At 42.4% G+C, this 23600-nt stretch overlaps 2 protein-coding genes across 4 annotated transcripts in view; one reads left to right on the plus strand and one right to left on the minus strand.

Annotated features, from left to right (window-relative positions):
- hsf1 (heat shock transcription factor 1) overlaps positions 1 to 11871 on the minus strand; it is a 31105-nt gene extending 19234 nt beyond the window's left edge. For all 3 annotated transcript variants that reach the window (XM_029734868.1, XM_029734867.1, XM_029734866.1), the window contains exons 1-4: positions 11458 to 11871; positions 4765 to 4873; positions 4191 to 4327; positions 3350 to 3474 (exon numbers count right to left, since the gene is read on the minus strand). In XM_029734868.1, coding sequence (XP_029590728.1) covers positions 3350 to 3474; positions 4191 to 4327; positions 4765 to 4873; positions 11458 to 11583 — 497 coding nt within the window. In that variant the 5' untranslated portion in view covers positions 11584 to 11871. The remainder of the gene's footprint in view (positions 1 to 3349; positions 3475 to 4190; positions 4328 to 4764; positions 4874 to 11457) is intronic.
- A 312-nt stretch (positions 11872 to 12183) lies between these two features.
- bop1 (BOP1 ribosomal biogenesis factor) overlaps positions 12184 to 23600 on the plus strand; it is a 105592-nt gene continuing 94175 nt past the window's right edge. The window contains exons 1-2 of the mRNA XM_029734661.1: positions 12184 to 12339; positions 23318 to 23545. Coding sequence (XP_029590521.1) covers positions 12235 to 12339; positions 23318 to 23545 — 333 coding nt within the window. The 5' untranslated portion in view covers positions 12184 to 12234. The remainder of the gene's footprint in view (positions 12340 to 23317; positions 23546 to 23600) is intronic.

The following is a 23600-nucleotide window of genomic DNA, read 5'->3' on the forward strand; positions in this document are numbered from 1 at the left end:
TCAGAGGGGAGGTGCGCAGGTGTGAAAATAACGAGGAATATGGTAAGAGAGAAGAATCCATTTTTATAACTAAGAGAGATTCTTGTCTCGTTTTATTGAGAGCCACCCACCTCGGGTGATGGACATTCATCGTTTGAGTGATACATCTTAATCTGAAGGTATGAATCGAACAGGCAAGTTGGATAAAATAGATTGGATAAATAATCCCATCTTCTTGCACTCTCCTATTCTAAGAGGACATGGTGAGAGACATGGAGAGAGACTGTCATGCTGTGCCAATGGACAAGATGAATAAGGTCATAATGAAAACTGCCCTGCGTATTGCATCATGGTACCATGAAGAAAAAGTCTGGTTTGTAAACATATGTTTGGGACAGGAGAGAAAGCCCTCAGTGGCAATGAAGAGTCCAAGGGTCCAGCTGGAGAATCCAAGTGTGTCTGTGTGTGGAGGAAGGATTGTATTAATTATGTGGGGCCTGACATGCACCCTGATGGCCTAAAGGCAGCTGGTGAGCAGCCTAGCCACATCATCCCAGCTGCATGACAGGAGCCACTCGGTTTTAGAATGGTGACTAAGCGTCCTGAAACATGAAACACCATTATATTGTCCCAGAGTGAGGCGCACTGACACAACCCAATGGGTTATCCTATAACTGTTACAAACTGGGAACTTAACTTTGCACCACATTTCATCAACACATCTATAATGAGTAGACACACTAACTAACCAGACAGGGGAACAATGACAACTCAATGAGTTATCCCCACATCATTACTGCTACAAACATGGAACTCAGTCTGAACCACAATTGATCTAGTCTGGTCCCAGATTGGTTTGTGCATTTGCCTACTCCACTGTCAAGTCAAACATGGCAATTCCATAATGAGTTAGCAAGAGGCTAGAGCAGAAACAGACTGACACCCAGGCTACAACTTATCAAGTCATCCAGAAAAGGTACACATAGAAGTAACCCTGAACCGATCCTAAACCACAGCCAGATAAAAACTAGAAACAGAAGGTCCAACTCTCCACAGCTGCAGTTCTACCACCATTAAAAACTCTACTTTATATCACTAGATGTGCGCCCTTAATCTGGGTTTTACAACATAGCGTGAAAGTGTTAATTTAGGACAGCTCTGTGGATTCAAACAGCACACTGACTCCTGCATGTATATTTCAGCCTCTGACAGGCCTCTAGGAATTCTGTCTCTAGCAGCCTAATCACTAGCTTAAAATAAACTGGTTGACACCGCCTTAATGCAGCATGCTAGGCTACGGCAGCCCTATGGGGACACAATATACATGCTCGCTAATTTAGCAAAACAGCAGCAAAGCGTGAGCGGAGAATCTTATTGTGTGGAACAGAGGCTAAGCTGGGGTAGGAATGTTTTTGGCTCGTTCAAGGGGCAGTTAATTCTGAAAAAGTTCTACAATTTTGCATCTACTGGGCCTTCGAAAAGTATTCAGACCCCTTGACTTTTTCCACATTGTTACGTCACAGCCTTATTCTAAAATTGATAAAATGAAAATCCTCATGAATCTACACACAATACCCCATAATGACAAAGTGAAAAAGAGGTTCAGAATTTTTTTCAAACGTATAAAAAAACAAAAACAAATACCTTATTTACTTAAGTATTCAGAAACTTTGTTAACAGTTAACTTACAGTGCAATCGGAAAGTATTCTGAATACCTTTTCCACATTTAGTTACGTTACAGGCTTGTTCTAAAATGTATTAAATAAATAAAAACGTCCTCAATCTACACACAATACCCCATAATGACAAAGTGAAAACTTTTTTTTTTTAATGTTTGCAAATGTATTAAAAAACAGAAATACCTTGACATAAGTATTCAGACCCTTTGCTGTGAGACTCAAAATTTAGCTCAGGTGCATCCTGCTTCCATTGATCATCCTTGAAATGTTTCTACAACTTGATAGGAGTCCACCTGTGGTAAATTCAATTGATTGGACATGATTTGGAAAGCCACACACCTGTCTATATAAGGTCCCACAGTTGACCGTGCATGTCAGAGCAAAAACCAAGCCATGAGGTCGAAGGAATTGTCCGTAGAGCTAAGAGACTAGATTGTGTCGAGGCACAGATCTGGGGAAGGGTACTAAAAACGTTCTGCAGCATTGAAGGTCCCCAAGAACGCAGTGGCCTCCATCATTGTTGAATGGAAGAAGTTTGGAACCACCAAGACTCTTCGTAGAGCCAAACTGGGCAATCGGGGGAGAAGGGCGTTGGTCAAGGAGGTGACCAAGAACCCAAAGCTCCTCCAGAGTTCCTCTGTGGAGATGGGAGAACCTTCCAGAAGGACAACCATCTCTGCAGCACTCCACCAATCAGGCCTTTATGGTACAGTGGCCAGACGGAAACCACTCCTCAGTAAAAGGCACATGACAGCCCGCTTGGAGTTTGCCAAAAGGCACCTAAAGACTGAGACCACGAGAAACAAGATTCCCTGGTCTGATGAAACCAAGATTGAACTCTTTGATCTGAATGCCCAGAGTCTGGAGGAAACCTGGCACCATCCCTACGGTGAAGCATGCTGGTGGCAGCATCATGCTGTGGGGATGTTTTCAGCTGCAGGGACTAGTCAGGATCGAGGGAAAGATGACCGGAGAAAGGTACAGAGAGATCTTTGATGAAAACCTGCTCCAGAGCACTCAGGACCTCAGAAGGTGAAACTTCGCCCCAGTCTAACAGGACAATGACACTAAGAACACACCCAACACAACGCAGGAGTGGCTTCAGGACAAGTGTCAATGTCCTTGAGTGGCCCAGCAAGAGCCCGGCCTTGAACCCGATCGAACCCGATCGAACCCGATCTCTGGAGGGACCTGAAAATAGCTGTGCAGCAACGCTCCCCATCCATCCTGACAGAGCTTGAGAGAATCTGCAGAGAAGACTGGGAGAAACTTCCCCAAATAAAGGTGTGGCAAGCTTGTAGCATCATACCCAAGATGACTCAAGGCTGTAATCGCTGCCAAAGGTGCTTCAACAAAGTACTGAGTAAAGGGTCTGAGTACTTAAGTAAATGTGTTTTGTTTTTTTGAATAAATTGGCAAACAAAAAAATCTAAAAACCTGTTTTGTTTTGTCATTATGGGGTATTGTTACAACCTTACTCAAATGTAACAAAATGTGGAAAAAGTCAAGGGGTCTGAATACTTTCCGAATGCACTGTATGTGGATTTGGGGGTTATACTTTGAACTATACTTGTCAGACCTTTTGTTGATTTTGTTCATTTCAATTTATTAGTTAAGCCGAGTCAACCGTCCAATACGCATGAGAATGAGTCACAATATGAATCAGAATGCGCCTCAACGTTTCACTTACTGCTTCATGGCGATGATTTGGGAGTCTATGGTCTCCTGCTTGCCCTTTATGTGCTGCACGTTGGTCAGGATTTTCGAGACATCGTCTGAGCTCATCTTAAGCTCATCATGTTTAACATTGGACACCTGAGGGGGAGGGAGAACATGACGAAATGGTTAACGCAAACTGTTAAAGCAAAGAAAACTGTTAAAGGGAGGCGGGAAAGAGATGAAAACAAGCCTTCAGTGTAGGCCTTGGCCCCGACTTGAACCCTGAGGGATAGATAATGGAAACACAATGAAAGTGTATGATTCTGTATTCAGTTTTTAGCCTGAACTGGTCAGTTGGCCCGAGGCAGACTATATCAAGGTGCAGATGGAAACAGCAGTAAATCATTGGACTGAGCAGAGCAGAAAGTGACTGCATTAAAGAGTCCGGCAATGTCAGATTACGAGCTCCCTGGCCTGCTTTCTCTAATCCACCCATCCCAGATGGCAGGCTCCACAGAGACCACTAGATTAGCTCAATCTGTCCCAGGAGTGGAGGGGAGCAGAGAGAAATCAGGCCAAGCAGGCCATGCACTGGGAGCATATGCTGTCGGTCTGACATGCTGTCTGTCTGAGGAGCATCCCTATAGGTTTCTCTATGAGGAGTTTTACTGAGGCTTTCCATGTGTTTTCTACAGGGAGTTGGCTACATAGTTCTGACTATAAATGTAACATCTTTGTAATACTTTCTTAACTAATATTGTTTGGGCTATGTAAAGCCTATTTAAAAAGACTGTTCGGAGTTGAGTATGAAGAAGGGCATGATACATGAATCAGAAATATCATGATGATCATCTTTATAATTTTGCACTTACATTGGTAACTTTCCGTTTGATATTTTCCAGCAGATGCTCTTGTCCGCGGAGGAAGTAGGGATGCTGGAATTCAGTGTCGTCCTTCTCAGGCTTCACCAGGCCGCCCTGCTCAATGTGAACTACTTTGCGGAAGCCATCTGTAGAAAGAAAAAAACATCACAGTTTTGACTATGACATACTATTCAATTTCTAGAGATACGTGGAATTTACATAGGCAATCATATCCTCCTAGCCTTTTCAGTCTTAATAAATAACATGCAAGTGGATTACATAACCAAAGACACAAAAAAAGCTAAAGGATTTCAGTAAAAAAAAATATGTGGTTACATCTACCTCAACTACTGAGAAATAGCCTCTAATAAAAATAATTCCTTGGTTGAGTCTATTTAAAGGCTCATTACAATATAAGCAAATAATTTGCAGAATGTACCGCACACCCAAAACCGATAAGCGAAGGTTCTGGTGATAAAATGCTAAACTGGAGAAACATAAAAAGTCAAAGCAAATCAAACGAAGCTACTATAAAGATGTCATTGCTATGCCTAACGTATTGAATACATGGATGACAACTCACACATATTGAGCTGGCGCACAAAGCTGGCCATGTTATTGTGTTTAAAATACTTGGGAAGCACCTCCTTGGAGAATCGGCACTGATCAAACACATGGAAGCTGTTGCCATTCTGTAAAGGAAGAACAATAACAGTTAAAGAAATAGTGGCACAACCCCAGTTTACCTTAGCTAGGCCCTATGTACTGAGCATGTACTACAAACCAGGTTAAGCTGCCTTGGGTGGCTTACAACAAAGCTAAACAACATTGGGTCTGATAAAGTCTAACTAAACTCTGTAACTATGGCGAGTCTCTGGCAATGTTTACAGGTTGAATCATTATGAAATACCACATTGGCAATGTAGACAAAAAGAACCCTCAAACCTATAAAGGCAGAGAATTCCAATACCTGTATTGACATCCTAATTAGTAGGGCAACATGTAGTTGATTTATTTGAACATAACCTGAATATTCTGACATTCACACAATCTGGGAGGGCATCATGATGCAATGAGGGCTGAACTAGTGGAAAAGTGAAATGGTCCAGTGTAGAAGAATAGAAGTGTTCTTTAGTTATTTAGTTATCTATTCATTTTTGGGAAATGGATGCTGAGAGAAGCCAGCTGCTTGGATCAGAGGCCATGAACATATATGAGGAGGCCTTTAGATAGACATGAGAGGCTGCGTCAACACACACAGGGTTTTCTCCTACCCAGTAGGCTAGTTAGAGATAACATCCCTAAAAAGGGTTGCAAAGGGAGGTTATATTACTGGAAACATTCTAAGTTTACCAGTAAACTACCAGCATTTCGGTAGCTTTCAAGTTTTGGGGGGGAATTTTATTAAAATGGCCTTTTTGGATATTTCAGATTATCACAGGCGTCTAATTGTCCCTGGCCCTGTGTGGCCTTATCAAATGTAAAATATGCAATAATCAAATAACATGATTTTAAAACTGAATGACAAAGCTGTAAAATATGATCCTAAATATAAACAACCAACTTAGTGAATACCATTAGTGTTTAATATGAGGCTTTTAGCATGAAATATCCTTGTTTTTATATATATATATATATATATATATATATATACACACACATACTGCTCAAAAAAATAAAGGGAACACTTAAACAACACAATGTAACTCCAAGTCAATCACACTTCTGTGAAATCAAACTGTCCACTTAGGAAGCAACACTGATTGACAATAAATGTCACATGCTGTTGTGCAAATGGAATAGACAACAGGTGGAAATTATAGGCAATTAGCAAGACACCCCCAATAAAGGAGTGGTTCTGCAGGTGGTGACCAAAGACCACTTCTCAGTTCCTATGCTTCCTGGCTGATGTTTTGGTCACTTTTGAATGCTGGCGGTGCTTTCACTCTAGTGGTAGCATGAGACGGAGTCTACAACCCACACAAGTGGCTCAGCTAGTGCAGCTCATCCAGGACGGCACATCAATGCGAGCTGTGGCAAGAAGGTTTGCTGTGTCTGTCAGCGTAGTGTCCAGAGCATGGAGGCGCTACCAGGAGACAGGCCAGTACATCAGGAGACATGGAGGAGGCCGTAGGAGGGCAACAACCCAGCAGCAGGACCGCTACCTCCGCCTTTGTGCAAGGAGGAGCAGGAGGAGCACTGCCAGAGCCTTGCAAAATGACCTCCAGCAGGCCACAAATGTGCATGTGTCTGCTCAAACGGTCAGAAACAGACTCCATGAGGGTGGTATGAGGGCCCGACGTCCACAGGTGGGGGTTGTGCTTACTGCCCAACACTGTGCAGGACGTTTGGCATTTGCCAGAGAACACCAAGATTGGCAAATTCGGCACTGGCGCCCTGTGCTCTTCACAGATGAAGCAGGTTCACACTGAGCACATGTGACAGACGTGACAGAGTCTGGAGACGCCATGGAGAATGTTCTGCTGCCTGCAACATCCTCCAGCATGACCGGTTTGGCGGTGGGTCAGTCATGGTGTGGGGTGGCATTTCTTTGGGGGGCCGCACAGCCCTTCATGTGCTCGCCAGAGGTAGCCTGACTGCCATTAGGTACCGAGATGAGATCCTCAGACCCCTTGTGAGTCCATATGCTGGTGCGGTTGGCCCTGGGTTCCTCCTAATGCAAGACAATGCTAGACCTCATGTGGCTGGAGTGTGTCAGCAGTTCCTGCAAGAGGAAGGCATTGATGCTATGGACTGGCCCGCCCGTTCCCCAGACCTGAATCCAATTGAGCACATCTGGGACATCATGTCTCGCTCCATCCACCAACGCCACGTTGCACCACAGACTGTCCAGGAGTTGGCGGATGCTTTAGTCCAGGTCTGGGAGGAGATCCCTCAGGAGACCATCCGCCACCTCATCAGGAGCATGCCCAGGCGTTGTAGGGAGGTCATACAGGCACGTGGAGGCCACACACACTACTGAGCCTCATTTTGACTTGTTTTAAGGACATTACATCAAAGTTGGATCAGCCTGTAAGTGTGGTTTTCCACTTTAATTTTGAGTGCGACTCCAAATCCAGACCTCCATGGGTTGATAAATTGGATTTCCATTGATTATTTTTGTGTGATTTTGTTGTCAGCACATTCAACTATGTAAAGAAAAAAGTATTTAATAAGATTATTTCATTCATTCAGATCTAGGATGTGTTATTTTAGTGTTCCCTTTATTTTTTTGAGCAGTGTATATATATATATATATATATATAAAAAAAAAAATTTACACACTTATTTGACTATGTCAAGATGTCTTTGTTGTTAATGTTTTGGCGCCAAAGTCAACCGTTGGAAGAGCGGTAGAGTTAATTGAAAGTAATGCCATTGTTGATTAGATGCTTTTTCATTCATTATTATATTTTCTGTTGAACCGTATGGTCTATCCCAGCATTTCCCAAACTAGGGTGAAGTGGGGTCGTCTGATTTGAAAATGGGATCGCGAGAGAAACTACGGGAAAAATATATAATAATTGAACCAGGGTCACATCAGTAACCTCCGGTAGCCGCTAGATGCAGTTATAATAAACAAAGCAGTTTCTGTTTTCCTCCTACAGACGTGGCTCGGTCTTTTGAACGGTTTAAGCTACAAAATATTATGACCCCATCACAGAGGGTTGGAACCATGCAGTTTATTACCTAAATGAAATAATTTATGATGAACTTCACAGGGTGGTGAAAGTGCACTGTGTTCTTGACGCTCATTTCCAATGAATATGGAAGGTCTGATTCTGGTGGCATGATGATCTATGCTTTACTGCTGTTTATTAATGCAAATATTTGTATTTGTCAATCTCATAATGTAGACTAGACTACCCACAGAGTATCTGCAAACTGTTGGTTAGAGTGCATGTGCCAAAACCAGAGCAGGCACATTTTGCTACTTAACGCAACAGTTTGTGACAAAACTATAGGTGGAGTTGAAAATGTGATGGAAACACATTGAACTTTACATTTTCATGTATGGAATAAAATGTATGTAAAAAGGTACATTTTGTGTGCACTGTCATCACACACTGATTTTTAACTGCAACAAGTCAGTTTGGTGGAAACGCACCACTGGTGGGAAACTAAGCCTATTTTCTATTTGTTTTATTAATATGTTAGTATGCACATTCTCCCACCAGACATGCGTTTCCATCAAATTGACTTGTTGCGGATAAAAGGCGGTGCGTGATGATCTAGTGCGCATTCAGAAAGTATTCTGAATACCTTTTCCACATTTAGTTACGTTACAGGCTTGTTCTAAAATATATTTAATAAAAACGTCCTCAATCTACACACAATACCCCATAATGACAAAGCGAAAACAGGTTCTGAAATGTTTGCGAATGTATTAAAAGACAGAAATACCTTGACATAAGTATTCAGACCCTTTGCTATGAGACTCGAAATTAAGCACAGGTGCATCCTGCTTCCATTGATCATCCTTGAGATGTTTCTACAACTTGATTGGAAAGCCACACACCTGTCTATATAAGGTCCCACAGTTGACAGTGCATGACCGAGCAAAAACCAAGCCATGAGGTCGAAGGAACTGTCCGTAGAGCGCCGAGACGGAATTGTGTCGAGGCACAGGTCAGGGGAAGGGTGCCAAAATATGTCTGCAGCATTGAAGGTCCACAAGAACAGTGGCCTCCATCATTCTTAAATGGAAGAAGATTGGAAACACCAAGACTCTTCCTAGAACTGTCTGACCGGCCAAACTGAGCAATCGGAGAAGGGCCTTGGTCAAGGTGACCAAGAACCCAATGGTCACTCTGACAGAGCTCCAGAGTTCCTCTGTGGAGATGGGAGAACCTTCCAGAAGGACAACCATCTCTGTAGCACTCTATTAATCAGGATTTTATGTTAGTGGACAGACGGAAGGCACTCCTCAATAAAAGGCACATGACAGCCCACTTGGAGTTTGCCAAAAGGCACGTAAAGACTCTCAGACCATGAGAAACAAGATACTCTGGTCTGATGAAACCAAGATTGAATTATTTGGCGTGAATGCCAAGCGTCACGTCTGGAAGAAACCTGGCACCATCCCTACGGTGAAGCATGATGGTGGCAGCATCATCATGCTATGGGGATGTTTTTCAGCGGCAGGACTGGGAGACTAGCCAGGATCGAGGGAAAGATTAACGGAGCAAAGTACAGAGAGATCCTTGATGAATACCAGCTTCAGAGCACTCAGCAGGATCTCAGACTGGGACGAAGGTTCACCTTCCAACAGGACAATAACCCTAAGCACACATCCAAGACAACGCAGGAGTGACTTCGGGACAAGTCTCTGAATGTCCTTGAGTGGCCCAGCAAGAGCTCGGACTTGAACCCAATTGAACATCTCCGGAGAGACCTGAAAATAGATGTGAAGCGACGCTCCCAAATCCAACCTGACAGAGCTTGAGAGGATCTGCAGAGAAGAATAGGAGAAACTCCCTAAATACAGGTGTGCCAAACGTGTTGAATCATACCCAAGAAGACTCCAGGCTGTAATCACTGCCAAAGGTGATTCAACAAAGTACTGGGTAAAAGGGTCTGAATACTTATGTAAATGTAATATCAGTTTATTTTGACTCAATTTTCCAACATTTCTAAACATATTTTTGCTTTGTCATTATGGGTTATTGTGTGTAGATTTTCAAATAAGGAAGAAGTGGAAGAAGTCAAGGGGTCTGAATACTTTTCCAATGCACTGTGTGTACAGAATAAAAATATAAACTTTAATGCGTTTCCAACACTTTTTAAAAATGGATGGTTTCCCCACAAAGAAAGGTTACTAATGTATTGCAAATATGCCCACTTTAGTATTAGCACATACACTCTAGCCAACAGCTCGCAGACACAGTGCATGTATAGTCTACATGATGAGATTATTATGTCAAACGGCAGCCAAGCCTAGATGATCATGTCACCAGAATACAACCCTCAATGTTTATTGGAAAGGGGCATCACGCTCATCACCTTGCACTTTCACCATCCTGTGAAGTTCATCACTTAATCTGTAGCCTAATAAACTGCATACTTTCCCGACGAGTCATAGTGGGAGGACCACACATGTCATTGCGTGACTCCAAGTTTACGTCGATATGACGGATATTATCAGCCCGTAAGAGTTTTCACTGACATTTCTCACATAATACATTTTTCCGACAAAAAGATTCCACCTTCTCTAGCGTATTTTGTTGTCGCCAGTGGCAAAGTTCACCCACAAATGTTTCTAACAGGCCTTCGTCAAAAAATTATATCTGACATGTACTTTACTAGCATAAAGGTTGGACGGAAACCTAGTTAATTATGCTTTTTTTTCTACACAGAAGATCATGCAAAATTATTGCCTGATAACGTCCTAATACATTTGATGCATTTCCGTCACTTCAAACCATAGCTACTTCCTTCAGATTGAAATACTGTCAAAAGTACTGTCAGACTGATTTGCGTTATGTCCTAGTCCCAATTAAAAAAGTAAGTTGATTACATCGCTTTTTATTTTACATTGTGGGGTAGCGAATAATAAAAACTATATATATATTGTTTTTATTATTCGCTATATATATTGTTGCTAGCAATGTCTGGAAAAAGGCTGTCAAATTGCCACACAGACAACGCAACGGCGGCATGATACACATATTCATCATCCATTTCTCAAATTGGTTATAGAGCCACACCCCCCTTTCTCACACCCCTGCCAGCTAGTTTCAATGGATGTGCGGGTTTTGCATGGCTGTTTCACACACACACATAGACTGCTAGTTACTGTGTCCAGAGTTCCCCAAATTAGCTGGCTGGAGACAGGGCTTGCTAACATAGCTAGCCAGCTAACGATAATTGACACCCAGCAACAGCTGAAGCTTGGAATGATCAAAGCACCGGCCACGAAGCTCCCCCGGCAATTGCTGCCCAGACAAAAACGTGTCACCTTCACATTTTACCAAATTAAGTTGGCAAGTTACCTAGCTAGCTGGTTAATAACATCTTTCTGACTCAGTCCAACCAACTCGTATAATCTGGTTAGCAAGCTGGCTAACTAGCTAGTTGGCTAACTGATGTGGTTTATCATATAGTTAGCTAGTTATAGTTAACGGTGTCTGTGTTAAATTATGTCACGCTAGTTAGCTAACATATTGAATGACATTTAGCTAGCAAATGTCTAGAAAGTGAACCAAGTCGATACAAAGTAAGATGTCCAGCAGCTAGGTAGTAGGTTAGTTAGCATTAGTAACGTTCGCTAACTCACTGGGCTCCAGCAGATTAGAGGATCGGTGTCAGGATCCTCAACAAGAGTCCAAAGTTTTGTGAGAAATGCAGGTACGTTATTCCCACTGACCACGACCCCAACAGACCCACCAACGTGAAACTCCATTATCAACGAAAATGACAAGAATTGCTTGAAAAGTTGATAAACTCCCAAAATAGCCAACAACAAGGGATGAGAACTCCAGAGAAAAGCTAATCCAAAACACAGCGCAATCTTTGCTGTAACAACTATGCAATTTCTTTTGGAAATGATCCTTATCTTAACACAAACAAAAATATTTCGAAGACTTTTAGCTAATTGAGAAACTATTATAAGTGGAAGTATCCATCAAATCGACAAATCTAAACAACTGCGTAGAGAAAGGCCATTGCACAGGCGCATGGTGGTCGCCATTTTGTGACCTCATCAGGGAGGAAAACAATTATCCACCAAAGACAACCAAGGTGTCATGAATTAAATGACAAAATAGTACTAATGTTGATTATATAATAATATAACACAAGATGAAATGAAATATATGAAATACACAAAAATGTACCTTTAAACTTTGACCTCCAATTTTTTCAGACCCTATACATTTGCAGCATATTTACGGTAATTAATTTGAGCTATAACATTATGTAATTATCTACTATTAAATAATTACAGAGGCATGTTTTAAATCGCTTTCGAAAATTGCAGTTTTAAAACGCTCTCAACTTTCAACTTTGACCTCTTGCGGAATCCCACATGGTCGGCTGTTGATGTACAAGAAGCATGCCTACTGTAACTCTAGAATCACAGAAAAACACCACCATGAGTAAAGCTAAAGCTAAAGTAAAGAGTGCGAAGAAAAGAGTTGCTGAAGAGGACAATGACCAGGTAAGAAAAGTATTTCTGAAATGTATATCCGGTATTAAAAAGGGTAACGTTAAAGGGTAATGCATTGCTAACCAGCTAGCTAACGTTAGTTATGTAGGGAAATGTGGATGTGCAAGCTCAAACCCCACAGGTTTTCTAACTACTTTTTTTGTCAATCACCCCCAGATGTATTAGCTAATAAAATAAGTACAATGTTTTTGTAGAAACAGTAACTAATGGTTTGTCTCACCTAGCAAACATGCTTGCTGCACAGTCAGTATAGTCCATGATGAGCTGACTGTCTTAATGCTATTTCCCTAGAGTTGGAAATTGTGTGTTAGCAGTGTAGTAATTGGAGCGTTTGTGTTAACTCTTTCTTCCATCACATTCATTTTTCCAATAGGGATTTTATGCCTGATATGTTAGGATATCAAATAAAATGTTTTGTCCGTGCAGACTAACAGTGACATTCTTACTTAATTAAGGGCAGTTCCCAACAATGCAGAGGGGGGGAGAAACACAAGGAATAACGATAACTTGGCTATATACACGGGGTACCAGTACCCCGTCGATGTGCAGGGGTACGAGGTAGTTGAGGTAGATATGTACATATAGGAAGGGATAAATTGACTAGGCGACAGGATAGATAATAAACAGTAACAGCAGCATATGTGATGAGTTAGTTAATGAATCGGTACCCGGACAATTTGACTATCTATTTATCAGTCTTATGGCTTGGGTAGAAGCTGTTGAGAGTCCAGTTTTTCCCAGACTTGTTGCATCAGTACCGCTTTCCATGCGTTAGCAGAGAGAACAGTCTTTGACTTGGGTGGCTGGAGTCTGAACATTTTTAGGGACTTCCTCTGACACTGCCTGGTATAGAGATCCTGGATGGCAGGGAGCTTGGCCCCAGTGATGTACTGGGCTGTACACACTACCCTTTGTAGCACCTTACGGTCGGATGCCAAGCCGTTGCCATGCCAAGCAGTGCTGCAGCAAAGTCAAGATGCTCTCAATGATGCAACTGTATAACTTTTTTGAGGATCTGAGGGCCCACGCTAAAACTTTTCGGCCACCTGAGGGGGAAGAGGGGCTGTCATACCTTCTTCTTGACTGTTGGTGTGTATGTGGACACAGAGAAACTTTAAGCTCTCAACCTGCTCCACTACAGCCCCGTGGATGGGGGTGTGCCCGGCCCTCCATTTCCTGTAGTCCATGATCAGTTCCTTTTGTCTTGTACCACACTGCCAGGTCACTGACCACCTCCCTGTAGGCTGTCTCGTCGTCGGTGATCAAGCCTACCACCGCTGTGTAGTCGGCAAACTTAATTATGGTGTTTGAATCCTGTGTGACCATGCAGTCGTGGGTAAACCGAGAGTACAGGAAGGGACTAGGCACGCACTACTGAGATGTTGTTGCTTACCCTCACCTCCCGGGGGTGGCCTATCAGGATGTCCAGGATCCATTTGCAGAGGGAGGTGTTTAATCCCAGGGCCCTTAGCTTAGTGATGAGCTTGGGTGGCACTGTGGTGTTGAACGCTTAACTGTAGTCAATTAACAGCTTTTTCACATAGGTGTTTGTTTTGTCCAGATAGTAAAGGGCAGTGTGGATTGCAATAGATATTGCATCACCTGTCGATCTGTTGCGGTAGTATGCGAATTGGAGTGGTTCCACGGTGTCTGGGTTGATTGTGTTTATGAGCCATGACCAGCCTGTCAAAGCATTTCATGGCTACAGATGTGAGTGCTTCAATATCGCCCGATAGTCATTTAGACAGGTTACCTTGGCTTTCTTGGGCACAGGGACTATGGTGGTCTGCTTGAAACATGTAGTTATTACAGACTGGGTCAGGAAAAGGATGAAAATGTCTGTGAAGAAGCTTGCCAGTTGGTCAGCGCATGCTCTTGAGTAGGCAACCTGGTAATCTGTCTGGCCCTGCGGTCTTTTGAATGTTCACCTGTTTAAAAGGTCTTACTCACATCGGTTACGGAGAGTGTGATTACACAGTCATCCGGAACAGCTCTCATGCATGGTTCAGTGTTGCTAGTCTCAACGTGAGCATAAAAGGTATTTAGCTCGTCTGGTAGGCTCACGTCACTGGACAACTAGCGGCTGGGTTTCCCTTCGTAATCTGTGATAATAGCCACATCCGACGAGCGTTAGACCCGGTGTAGTAGGATTTGATCTTGGTACTTTACTGATGGGTTGCTTGTTTGACGGTTCATTGGAGGTTGTGGCGCAAGGCCTAAAATGTACTTTTGGGTCCACTAGCCACTGTGGCAGGTAGATTTAAAAATATACCAGCCACTCAGATTTTTTACCAGCCAAAATATTTGCTTCTGTAAAAAAAATGGATGAGTGGGCATTGTAATGTTTCTTGAACAATAAATGTATTACTAGTAAAATGTAATGTGGTATATTGTTTGTCTTTTAACCAAAATATCACAGATGAGGCATGATCACCACAGGAGGCTGCTGAGGGGAGAATGGCTCATAATATTGTCGAAATGGAGTTGCATCAAACAGCTGAACCATGTATTAGATACAATTCCACTTATTCCTGCACCAGTCAATACCACAAGCCCGTTCTCCCCAATTAAGGTGCCACCAACCTCCTGTGCTGTTCACCTACCACTTTTAATAGCACTACGACTGTGTAGCTTCTTCTCTTGGTGTAGCCAGCCTATTTTTCTCTTGTAAAATGTACTTTGAGACATTAGGAAATGTAGTTGGCTACATTATTTCTATAATAGACTTAAACATTAGAAATGATAGCGTTGCACTTATGTTGTCATCTGATGAAAATGAAGCTATTTTCTTCCGAATGTGTTGCGCTAATGTATCTTCTGTGAAGGAAAACTATAGTTGCACGTCACTGATCACTATATTGAAGCAAAAAAAGACTGTTGTACTTTCAATATAAAACGCGACCCCTGTCGATACACAGCTGGACATATCTGCTCCCGCTTTCTCCTATTGTGCTTTTTAAAAACAAACACGTGACTAGCTCAACTGTGCTGGGGTACTAAGTAGGTATATACTTCATAACCCTTTGATGCGTGCGATCACATATTTGTGATCATTGTTGAGTGGTCCATGCAGCATACGATCTCATGTGATTGGAACAGTAGCAACACAACGTACAAAGCAACAAATGTGTTTTAAACACCATTGTTGTCTGAACAGCATCTAAATGTTTTTTTGCACTGATGGAAAACAAAGGTCTTAAACTTTATTCCTCAATTTTACCTGTTATTGTAAAAGATGCATGCAAACTTCAACATCCACAGCCAAACTCATTCCATAAACCAGTCTAAATAACAGGTTGCGTTGACAAAAAACAAAACGTAAGTTAGCGACTTAACAGCTAGACTAGTTTACAATATACCATATCTCTGGTGAGCACAAGAGACTAATGTAATGTTGTTTAGAAAAGAAATGCGTGTCAGATAAGCTAACAGCAGATAAATTCTTTATGATGGCTGCCATGCTTGTTTATGTTTGACAAGCGCAAACTCCCTAATCCCAGAATGCCATTCACTATAATGCCGCATTCTAAACAACTGGGAACTCAGAAATTTCATTGATTTCAAAACCACTGGGAACTCCGGCTAGGGGAAAATAGATTTGAACGGTCGTTCAACTCAGAATTCCAACTCTGGGCCTCTTTCTAGAGCTCTGACTTTCCGATCACTGATGTCATGATTTTTACCTTGTATTTTTCAGAGTTCCCAGTTATTTTGAATGCGGCATAAGACGCAAATAAACGAAGTCAGATGGCTGCGCCTATTGCCCGGAAAATATAAACTTAATTTGGCCACTTTTCAGCATATTACAAATCTGCATGAGCTTGTTAGTGTCAACAACAACTGGAGCACATGACTTGACAAGTTGTTAACAGTTTTTGACCAATCACAAAGCAAATAAAATGTTATCACCTCACAGATCATCATTCAGATTCAAGCCTTGCCAGGTTGCCAGATTTTGTTGAAACCATATTTTTTTGGTGTGTGTGTGGGAGGGTCATTTCCTTTTGGGGGTGTTTCTGTCAGGACTGACTGAAACTTAACTCTTTACAGACACGGATAGCCATTGAGTATAGAGATAATGTCCGATTTCCAAAGTAAACGAGGAGATAAATATTTAGTCATTCTGATGAAGAATCTGTGTATGAGAGTGAGTCGGATCAGATAGTGATGAGGAATATCTGTCCCCAAACCTTCTGGACTGTGAGGAAAATGGTGCCCTCCACACCTTGAAGGCAATGAACATCCCTCACCTCCCCAAGATGCTGGTGCTTCTGTCAATCTTGTGGGCTGTGAGGAAGAAGAGGTTAAAGTTGAGGAGGATGGTCCCCGCTGCTGGAGATCCTGTCACTTCACACCATCAGAGATAGACTTCAATGACACCATGTCTGGCATACAAAGCACCCTGCCTAGAGTCAGAATGTTTTAAACTGTTCATTGATGAGGAATTGGTGGAGAGTGTGGTGCAGGAAATCAACAGGTATGCCCATTTTTATATTACAGAAAGACCCAAGACTCTCTTTAAATTTATCAACATTCTGAATGCTTTTAGCCCACTAAATATTCATATTTGTTTGCAGGTATTCTCATGAACTGAAAGAGAAGACTGCCCCTGGCGTAAAAGGGAAGCTCTCAAAATGGGTGAACACTACCATCAGTGAAATGTATACCTTCCTGGTCACGGTGCTGCTGATGGGGCTAGCGAAGAAGGGCTCTGTGAGGGACTACTGACCCCATGCTGCAGACCCCCTTTTTCCCCCAACCCTTTACTCCCAGGACCACTTCCTTGTCTTGCTGAGAGCGCTCCACTTTGAACAATGCCACTGCCAACAAAATTAGGAATGTCCTGGGCAGCTTCACTGGGGCATTTGGAAGAGTGTTTGTTCCTCACAAGGACTTGTGCATTGATGAGTCTCTCACGGTTTGGAAAGGAAGGCTTGCATTCTGCCAATACATCCCATCAAAGTGCCACAGATTTGGAGGCAAGTTGTTTGTTTTATGTGACTGTCTGACAGGATATGTATAGGACCTGATCATCTACACCGGCGCCACCACAGATGAGGCATTTTGGTATATCTGAATCAGTGTTGATCACCATGCTGCAGCCCCTCAAAGGGGCACACTGTATTTGTGGACAACTGGTACAGTAGCCCTACCCTTTTGAGTGAGAACACAGGGGCCTGTGGCACAGTGACATCCAACAGGAAGGGGATGCCAATATTCAAAAATAAAAGGAGTGAGGGGAGTTTCAAACAAACAGGGAGATAATGGCAGTGAAATGGCACGACAAACACGATGTCTATGTTCTGTCCACTGTGCACACCTCTAATACGTTAGACACAAGAAAATGACTGTCACCTGAGAGGAAAATTAAGCCAGACTGTCTTGGAGTACAACAAGAAGTTGGGAACAGTTGACAAAGTGGACATGCAAAACTGTGTGCCAGAAAAGCCCCTTATTAAATGGTACAAGAAGCAATTAAAAAATGTTAATAGCTCTCTTCCACGGCCACGTTGTCCCCCAGCAGGTCACAGGACAGGTGATCTCCTACCTGCAGTACAGGATAAACCTGATGCAGTAGCTCCTTGAGGACCACCACACTCCTCGTCCTTCTGCTGGGGGCCGGCCTGCTCTGACAATCCTCTACTCCTCACTGGACGCTACTTTCCAAGTGATGTCCCTCAGACCGCCCTGCAAGGAAAAGGCATGAGGCATTGCAAGACCTGTCTACAATCTACCTGACAACAGAAAAGGATGTTGACCAAGAACATCTGTGAGCTGTGTGATACAGCCTGGTGTGCAGTTCCTTGCTTTGGCAAGGACCATTTGATTGATTTGACCACACCCTTAAGCACTACTAAGTGGAAAGTAGGCTGATAGTGGCTGATACAATTGTTGCTTTATGTTGATATTTTAAAAAAAATATATATATATAATTTTTTTTATTTATTTGTTAAATGTATTGAAATTTATGACTTGAGGTGTTTGTTGGGGGGGATGTTCCAAAAATATGTAACATGTTTGTTTACCTGAAATGAAATACTTTGTTTGACTCCTGGGTTCTATTTTTGAAATAAAACAGAACAAGAAAAGTATGTAATCAACTTTTGTTAATCCTTGATTTATAACGCTTTCTCGCCATTTAAAAAAAATAATTTGGCCAAATGGTTGTTGGCTAGGAAAAATATGATTTGATTATTTACATCGAGTCATTTTCACTAGCCAACAACCTTTAGGCTAGTCTAGACTACTTTAGACTTGAGCACGATTTGAGTTGTTACATTACATTGACTTTCCTAGGAATATACTGTATAGTTAGTAATACTTGAAGTTTATACAAATGTAACCACGTTTTGGAAGGAGAGCGATAACTGGTCCACCCAAATAACTCAGCCCGTAGATGGCGCCAAAGCATAAACCTAGATAATCCTGTCTTGCTCCATAGTTTACGAAAACCCTTTATATCTACAACCTCGCTTCACTCATGCCACGGTCTCTGCATACAATATAGCTGATTACACACACGCACCTTTCAATCTGATCGCCCGCACAAACTAACTCACTTTGTTACTTACATGACTTTGTCCACCACCCTGTTCTCATTATCCTCCGCCTCGACCAGGCTAAAACCTATCCAAGTCATAATCCTCACCGTATTTGATGAGAAATATCTTCCTCGCTTGGTGACGAGGCAGGCATCTGTAGGCTACATGTCCAGTGGTGATAATACGTTTACATGGTGATGTAGCATCGTTTTTCCAGGGTAGAATAAATAAATAAAAATTTAAAAAATATATATTTTTTTTTTACAGGCAAAAATGATTTAGTATGCCAGCCTTTCCCGGCCTTAGCCGTGGTCGTCATGTAATACATGCTCATACCCCGCTATCACTTTGTATGCCACTATTGTATCAAATACACCGAATTTAGCGGCTCAGGTTTCCCGCCCTCAAACATGCTAATACCAAAGCCTCTTTAAGATAATACATGTAATATAGATTATAATAATAATTATTCAATTATCAAGGGGTGTAGAGAATAGCGGCAAAATGCAACAGTCAAATTCAGATCAACAGCATAGAATTCTGGTACTGCGTGCAAAAACTCACGCTGCAAGGGCCGTTATTAATATTTATAAACTGGGTGGTTCGAGCCTGGATGCTGATTTGGCTGATAGCCGTGGTATATCAGACCGTCTACCATGGGTGTGACAACTTATTTTTACTACTCTAATTATGTTGGTAAACCATTTTATAATAGCAATAAGGCACATCTGGGGTTTGTAACATATGACCAGGTAAGATGCAATCCAAGAGTGTGCATAGCCTGAGACGCCCAGCCCTGAGAGGGTGGAGAGGAGGATCTGATGGTTCACGGTGTTGAAGGCAGCGGATAGATCTAGGAGGATGAGAACAGAGGAGAGCGTCAGCTTTGGCTGTGCTGCGAGCCTCTGACACAGGAGCAGTCTCTGTCGAGTGACCCGTCTTGAAGCCTGACTGGTTAGAGTCAAGAAGATTGTTCTGAGAGAGATAACGAGGAAGTTGATCAGAGACGGCACGCTCAAGTGTTTTGGAAAGCACAAGGGATAGGAGTCTATAGTTGTTGACATCCGATGAGTCGAGTGTTGGTTTCTTGAGGAGGGGAGCAACTCTGGCAATTTTGAAGTCAGAGGGGACGCAGCCAGTGGTTAGGGATGAGCGAAGTGAGGAATGGGAGAAGCTCTCCAGAGATGGTCTGGAGGTGGGGATGGGGTCGAGCGGGCAGGTTGTCAGTCGGCCAGACCTCACTAGTCACAGGATGTCATCTGGAGAGAAAGGTGAGAAGGAGGTCAAGGCATAGGGTAGTTGTGTGAGTAAGACCAGTGGACTCAATAGGCTGAGTGAATGAGTAGCAGATGTCATCATCCCGGCCGGCTAGGGAATGCCTAGCCGGCCGGGAGGTTAGGGAATCCGTAGGCCTAATGGACAAAAATGAATGACCACTTTATTTCCATTGGACAAACTATATACACAAAAGCAAATACCACTGAATTGGGCAACACTGCAAGTCGTATGATACAGAAAGGGAGGAGAGTCGAGTCAACGAGGCAGAGTCAGGAGACAGGACGGAGAAGGATTTAGCAGAAGGGAGAGATAATAGAAGAGGAGAGAGTAATGGGAGAGAGAACATTGCGAGGGTGTTTGATGAGAAGGCAGTCTGGGTTGGTGCTGAGTGGTTGGGGTTGGAGGAAAGGGAGACAGAAAAGGTAACAAAGTAGTAATCAGAGACCTGAATTTGGGTTGCAGTGGGATTAGTAGCTGAGCAGCCGCTAGTAAAGATTAGGTCAAGCGTATTGCCTGCCTTGTGAGTTGGAAGGGATTGGGGAAAGGGTGAGGGTGAGGTCAAGAGGCAAGGAGGGGAAAGGGAGTTGGAAAGACTTCGGGAGGTCGCCAAGTACAAAGAGAGGTGAACCATCGTCAGGAAATGAGCTTGTCAAGCTTATTGAGGAACTCCCCAAGGGCACCTGGTAGTCGATAGATGACGACAATGTTAAGCTTGAGTGGAAAGTGACAGTGACCGCATGGAATTCAAATGAAGAGATGGACAGGTGAGAGAGGAAAAAAAGAGCAGCTGGAGTAGCAGTGTTCTCCGGTGTGATCCATATCTCCATCAGAGCCAAAAAGGGAAGGGACGGAAGGGCTGAGATGAACTCAGCGTTCTTGACTGCAGATCCAAACGCTGCCGGAGACCCGGAATTCCATATGGGTTGTTGAACAGTGTCAGAAGTCAATCTCTCTTGTTTTCACACAGCAAAGACCTTGAAGTCGTCAGCCACTAAGTCTTGGTAAAATACTCCAAACCAGAAGGTGGCAGTAGCGTTGTTTGGCAATGAATGGCCGTGTGTGTTGCTTTATGGTCTAGTCAATGTTAGCTGTGCTATTGTTGTAGAAATCCATTGTTGATACTAGCTAGATGGCCACAGCTTTATAACTAGGTAGCAAGATTAAAATGTAAATCACTTTCCAGTATCGCATACAGCCCCTCTACCTTTTGAGCTAGCTGGCTAACGTTAGCTAAATGGTTAGCGTGATTCGTTAGCTAGATAGCTATTGTGCTAGCTAGGTAAAGTAAAGACACTGCATTGATTCTCGGCAGGCAGCTACAGGCAGCTGCTTCATGAAAACGAATCCATTGTGACACTGGCCAGATGGCTAGCTTGGCAAAGGATTTAGTGTGACTGCCTTGCTCAGTTGGCAGGCTAGCTAACAAATAAGCTAGTGCACCTTATCAAACCTAGCAAAAAATATCCTTCAAGCACACAATTCCTTAGTTAGATGTAAAACATATAAAGACTTGCTCTAGAAAAAAGGGTATTATGCAGCTTTATTGTTTGTTAGAACAATTCTGATAAAAAGTGGGTGAATTAGAACAGGAAAAGTGACTTTTAATAAATTATTTTTTACAATTGTCACTCCTGTCAGCTCCCCCACGTGGAGGTTTATGCTCTCTGATTGGCTCAAAGTCAATTTGTCGGCCACTGCCGAGCATTGTGATTCTTCAAGTAGAAACGGCAGGTTTGTCAGTACACAGCAGGTACGTCTTGTTCTAACAAGAGAAGGAACGGCTCCTACTTATCGGCAGTAAGATTCTCGGTGTGTTTCATGCTTTCCTAGAATGTGCTATTTTAAAGGGCAATAACTTGTATACTGACATTGTTGGTCAGAGGGTAAAATCCCTATGGGGAAAAATGTATGAGATGGAGAGAAGAAAGAAAGTGACACACAAACGCTCCATTTTCTGCACTGCTATTACACATTTTCCAACTCTAGGGACATTGACCTTCCAAAAAAATCACTGAGACATCTTCATCCCAAGTGAGCCTGATTTAACGAACTCAAATGGCACAGAGAATTTGGGGCGGTCTCTCTATAAAAGTTGCTGGCCTCACACCAATCACTCAGATAACAGCCAGCCAACCCTTGTCAGTGTTGATATCCTATGTCGGGTCGTGTTAAATAACAAAGAAACTGATTTTGTTTCTGCAACCTCCCAGAATCTCTATCTGACATTCCAAAATGTAGACCGCTGTCTTTGCAAATTATTTTCTAACCAGTAGTATATCAGTTATTCTCAGATTCGGGGTGGCCTTTGAATAGTGTTAGCTCAAACAGTGGATATTACCTAAACTTTTGCCCTTGCTCTTTTGATTTCAATGTGATATCGATATGATTAACAAAATAGTGTTGCGTTTACCTTTCAGTGTTGGCAACTAACTTGAAACAAAATGCAACATTCCAAAATGTAGCTGCTGCGGTCTTCTACAAGTCCTCTAACCAGTGATATACATATTATTCCCAGATTCTGTGTGGTTTTTCAGTAGTGTTAGTTTGAACAGGACGTGCCACCTGACTATTGATTGCAACGTGTTATCGGTATGAGTGATGGATAAATAAATATTGCCACTTGTCAAACCAACAGGGTTTTTGGTGCATATGCAGTTTATAAGGTGAAAAATAATAATACAAGTAATATGATTAGCATTGTGTTGGTATTACATTTTATGTTTGTTTTCAATTTATCACAAACTGTTTCTGCATATTGATTTGGACACTTCAAAAGAATATTTGGACATTGGACTATTTATCAAAAGTTGTCAACAGGAAGCAGCGATGGCATTATTATCAGCTTACGTTTATCGAATAAATAATGACATTTCAACATTCATTTCTAATAGTATTCTAATTAATCAGGGAAAAGGTGCTGAATGAGTCCAAAAATGTGCTGTGATTGATTTAATTGGATGATATACCAGAAATTGTGAACTGGTTTGTCCCGTCCACCATTGTCAATGACAATGTTTTATTTTAGGTTAGGTAGCTAGCTATCTAGATTCTTTATGCATTCAGTCTCATTTTAAGTGCTTACTCATTCATGTTTGTCCATCTATGCAAATCTACATGTCTCTGGTATTTCTTTCTCTCCGCTATTTCAGCTTCCCATATTTGACAAAGATGTCATTGAGAAGGCTGGGGAAGAAGGAGATGAGGACCTCTCAGATAGTGAGGAGAGTGTGTTCTCAGGACTGGAGGACTCTGGGAGTGACATCGATGATGAAGAAGAGGATGATGGGGATGATGAGGAGGAGGATGATGTCATACTAGATGAAAATCTGAAGAATAGCAGTGGTGCTGAAACATCTGCTGAACCAGCTGAGCCTAAGGTGAATATGGGAGTATTTATTTTACGGAAATTATATAGTAGGGTCCTGAGTTTTT

Source organism: Salmo trutta, chromosome 36 (assembly GCF_901001165.1).
Source record: "Salmo trutta chromosome 36, fSalTru1.1, whole genome shotgun sequence".
In the NCBI taxonomy this organism is placed as follows: domain Eukaryota; kingdom Metazoa; phylum Chordata; class Actinopteri; order Salmoniformes; family Salmonidae; genus Salmo; species Salmo trutta.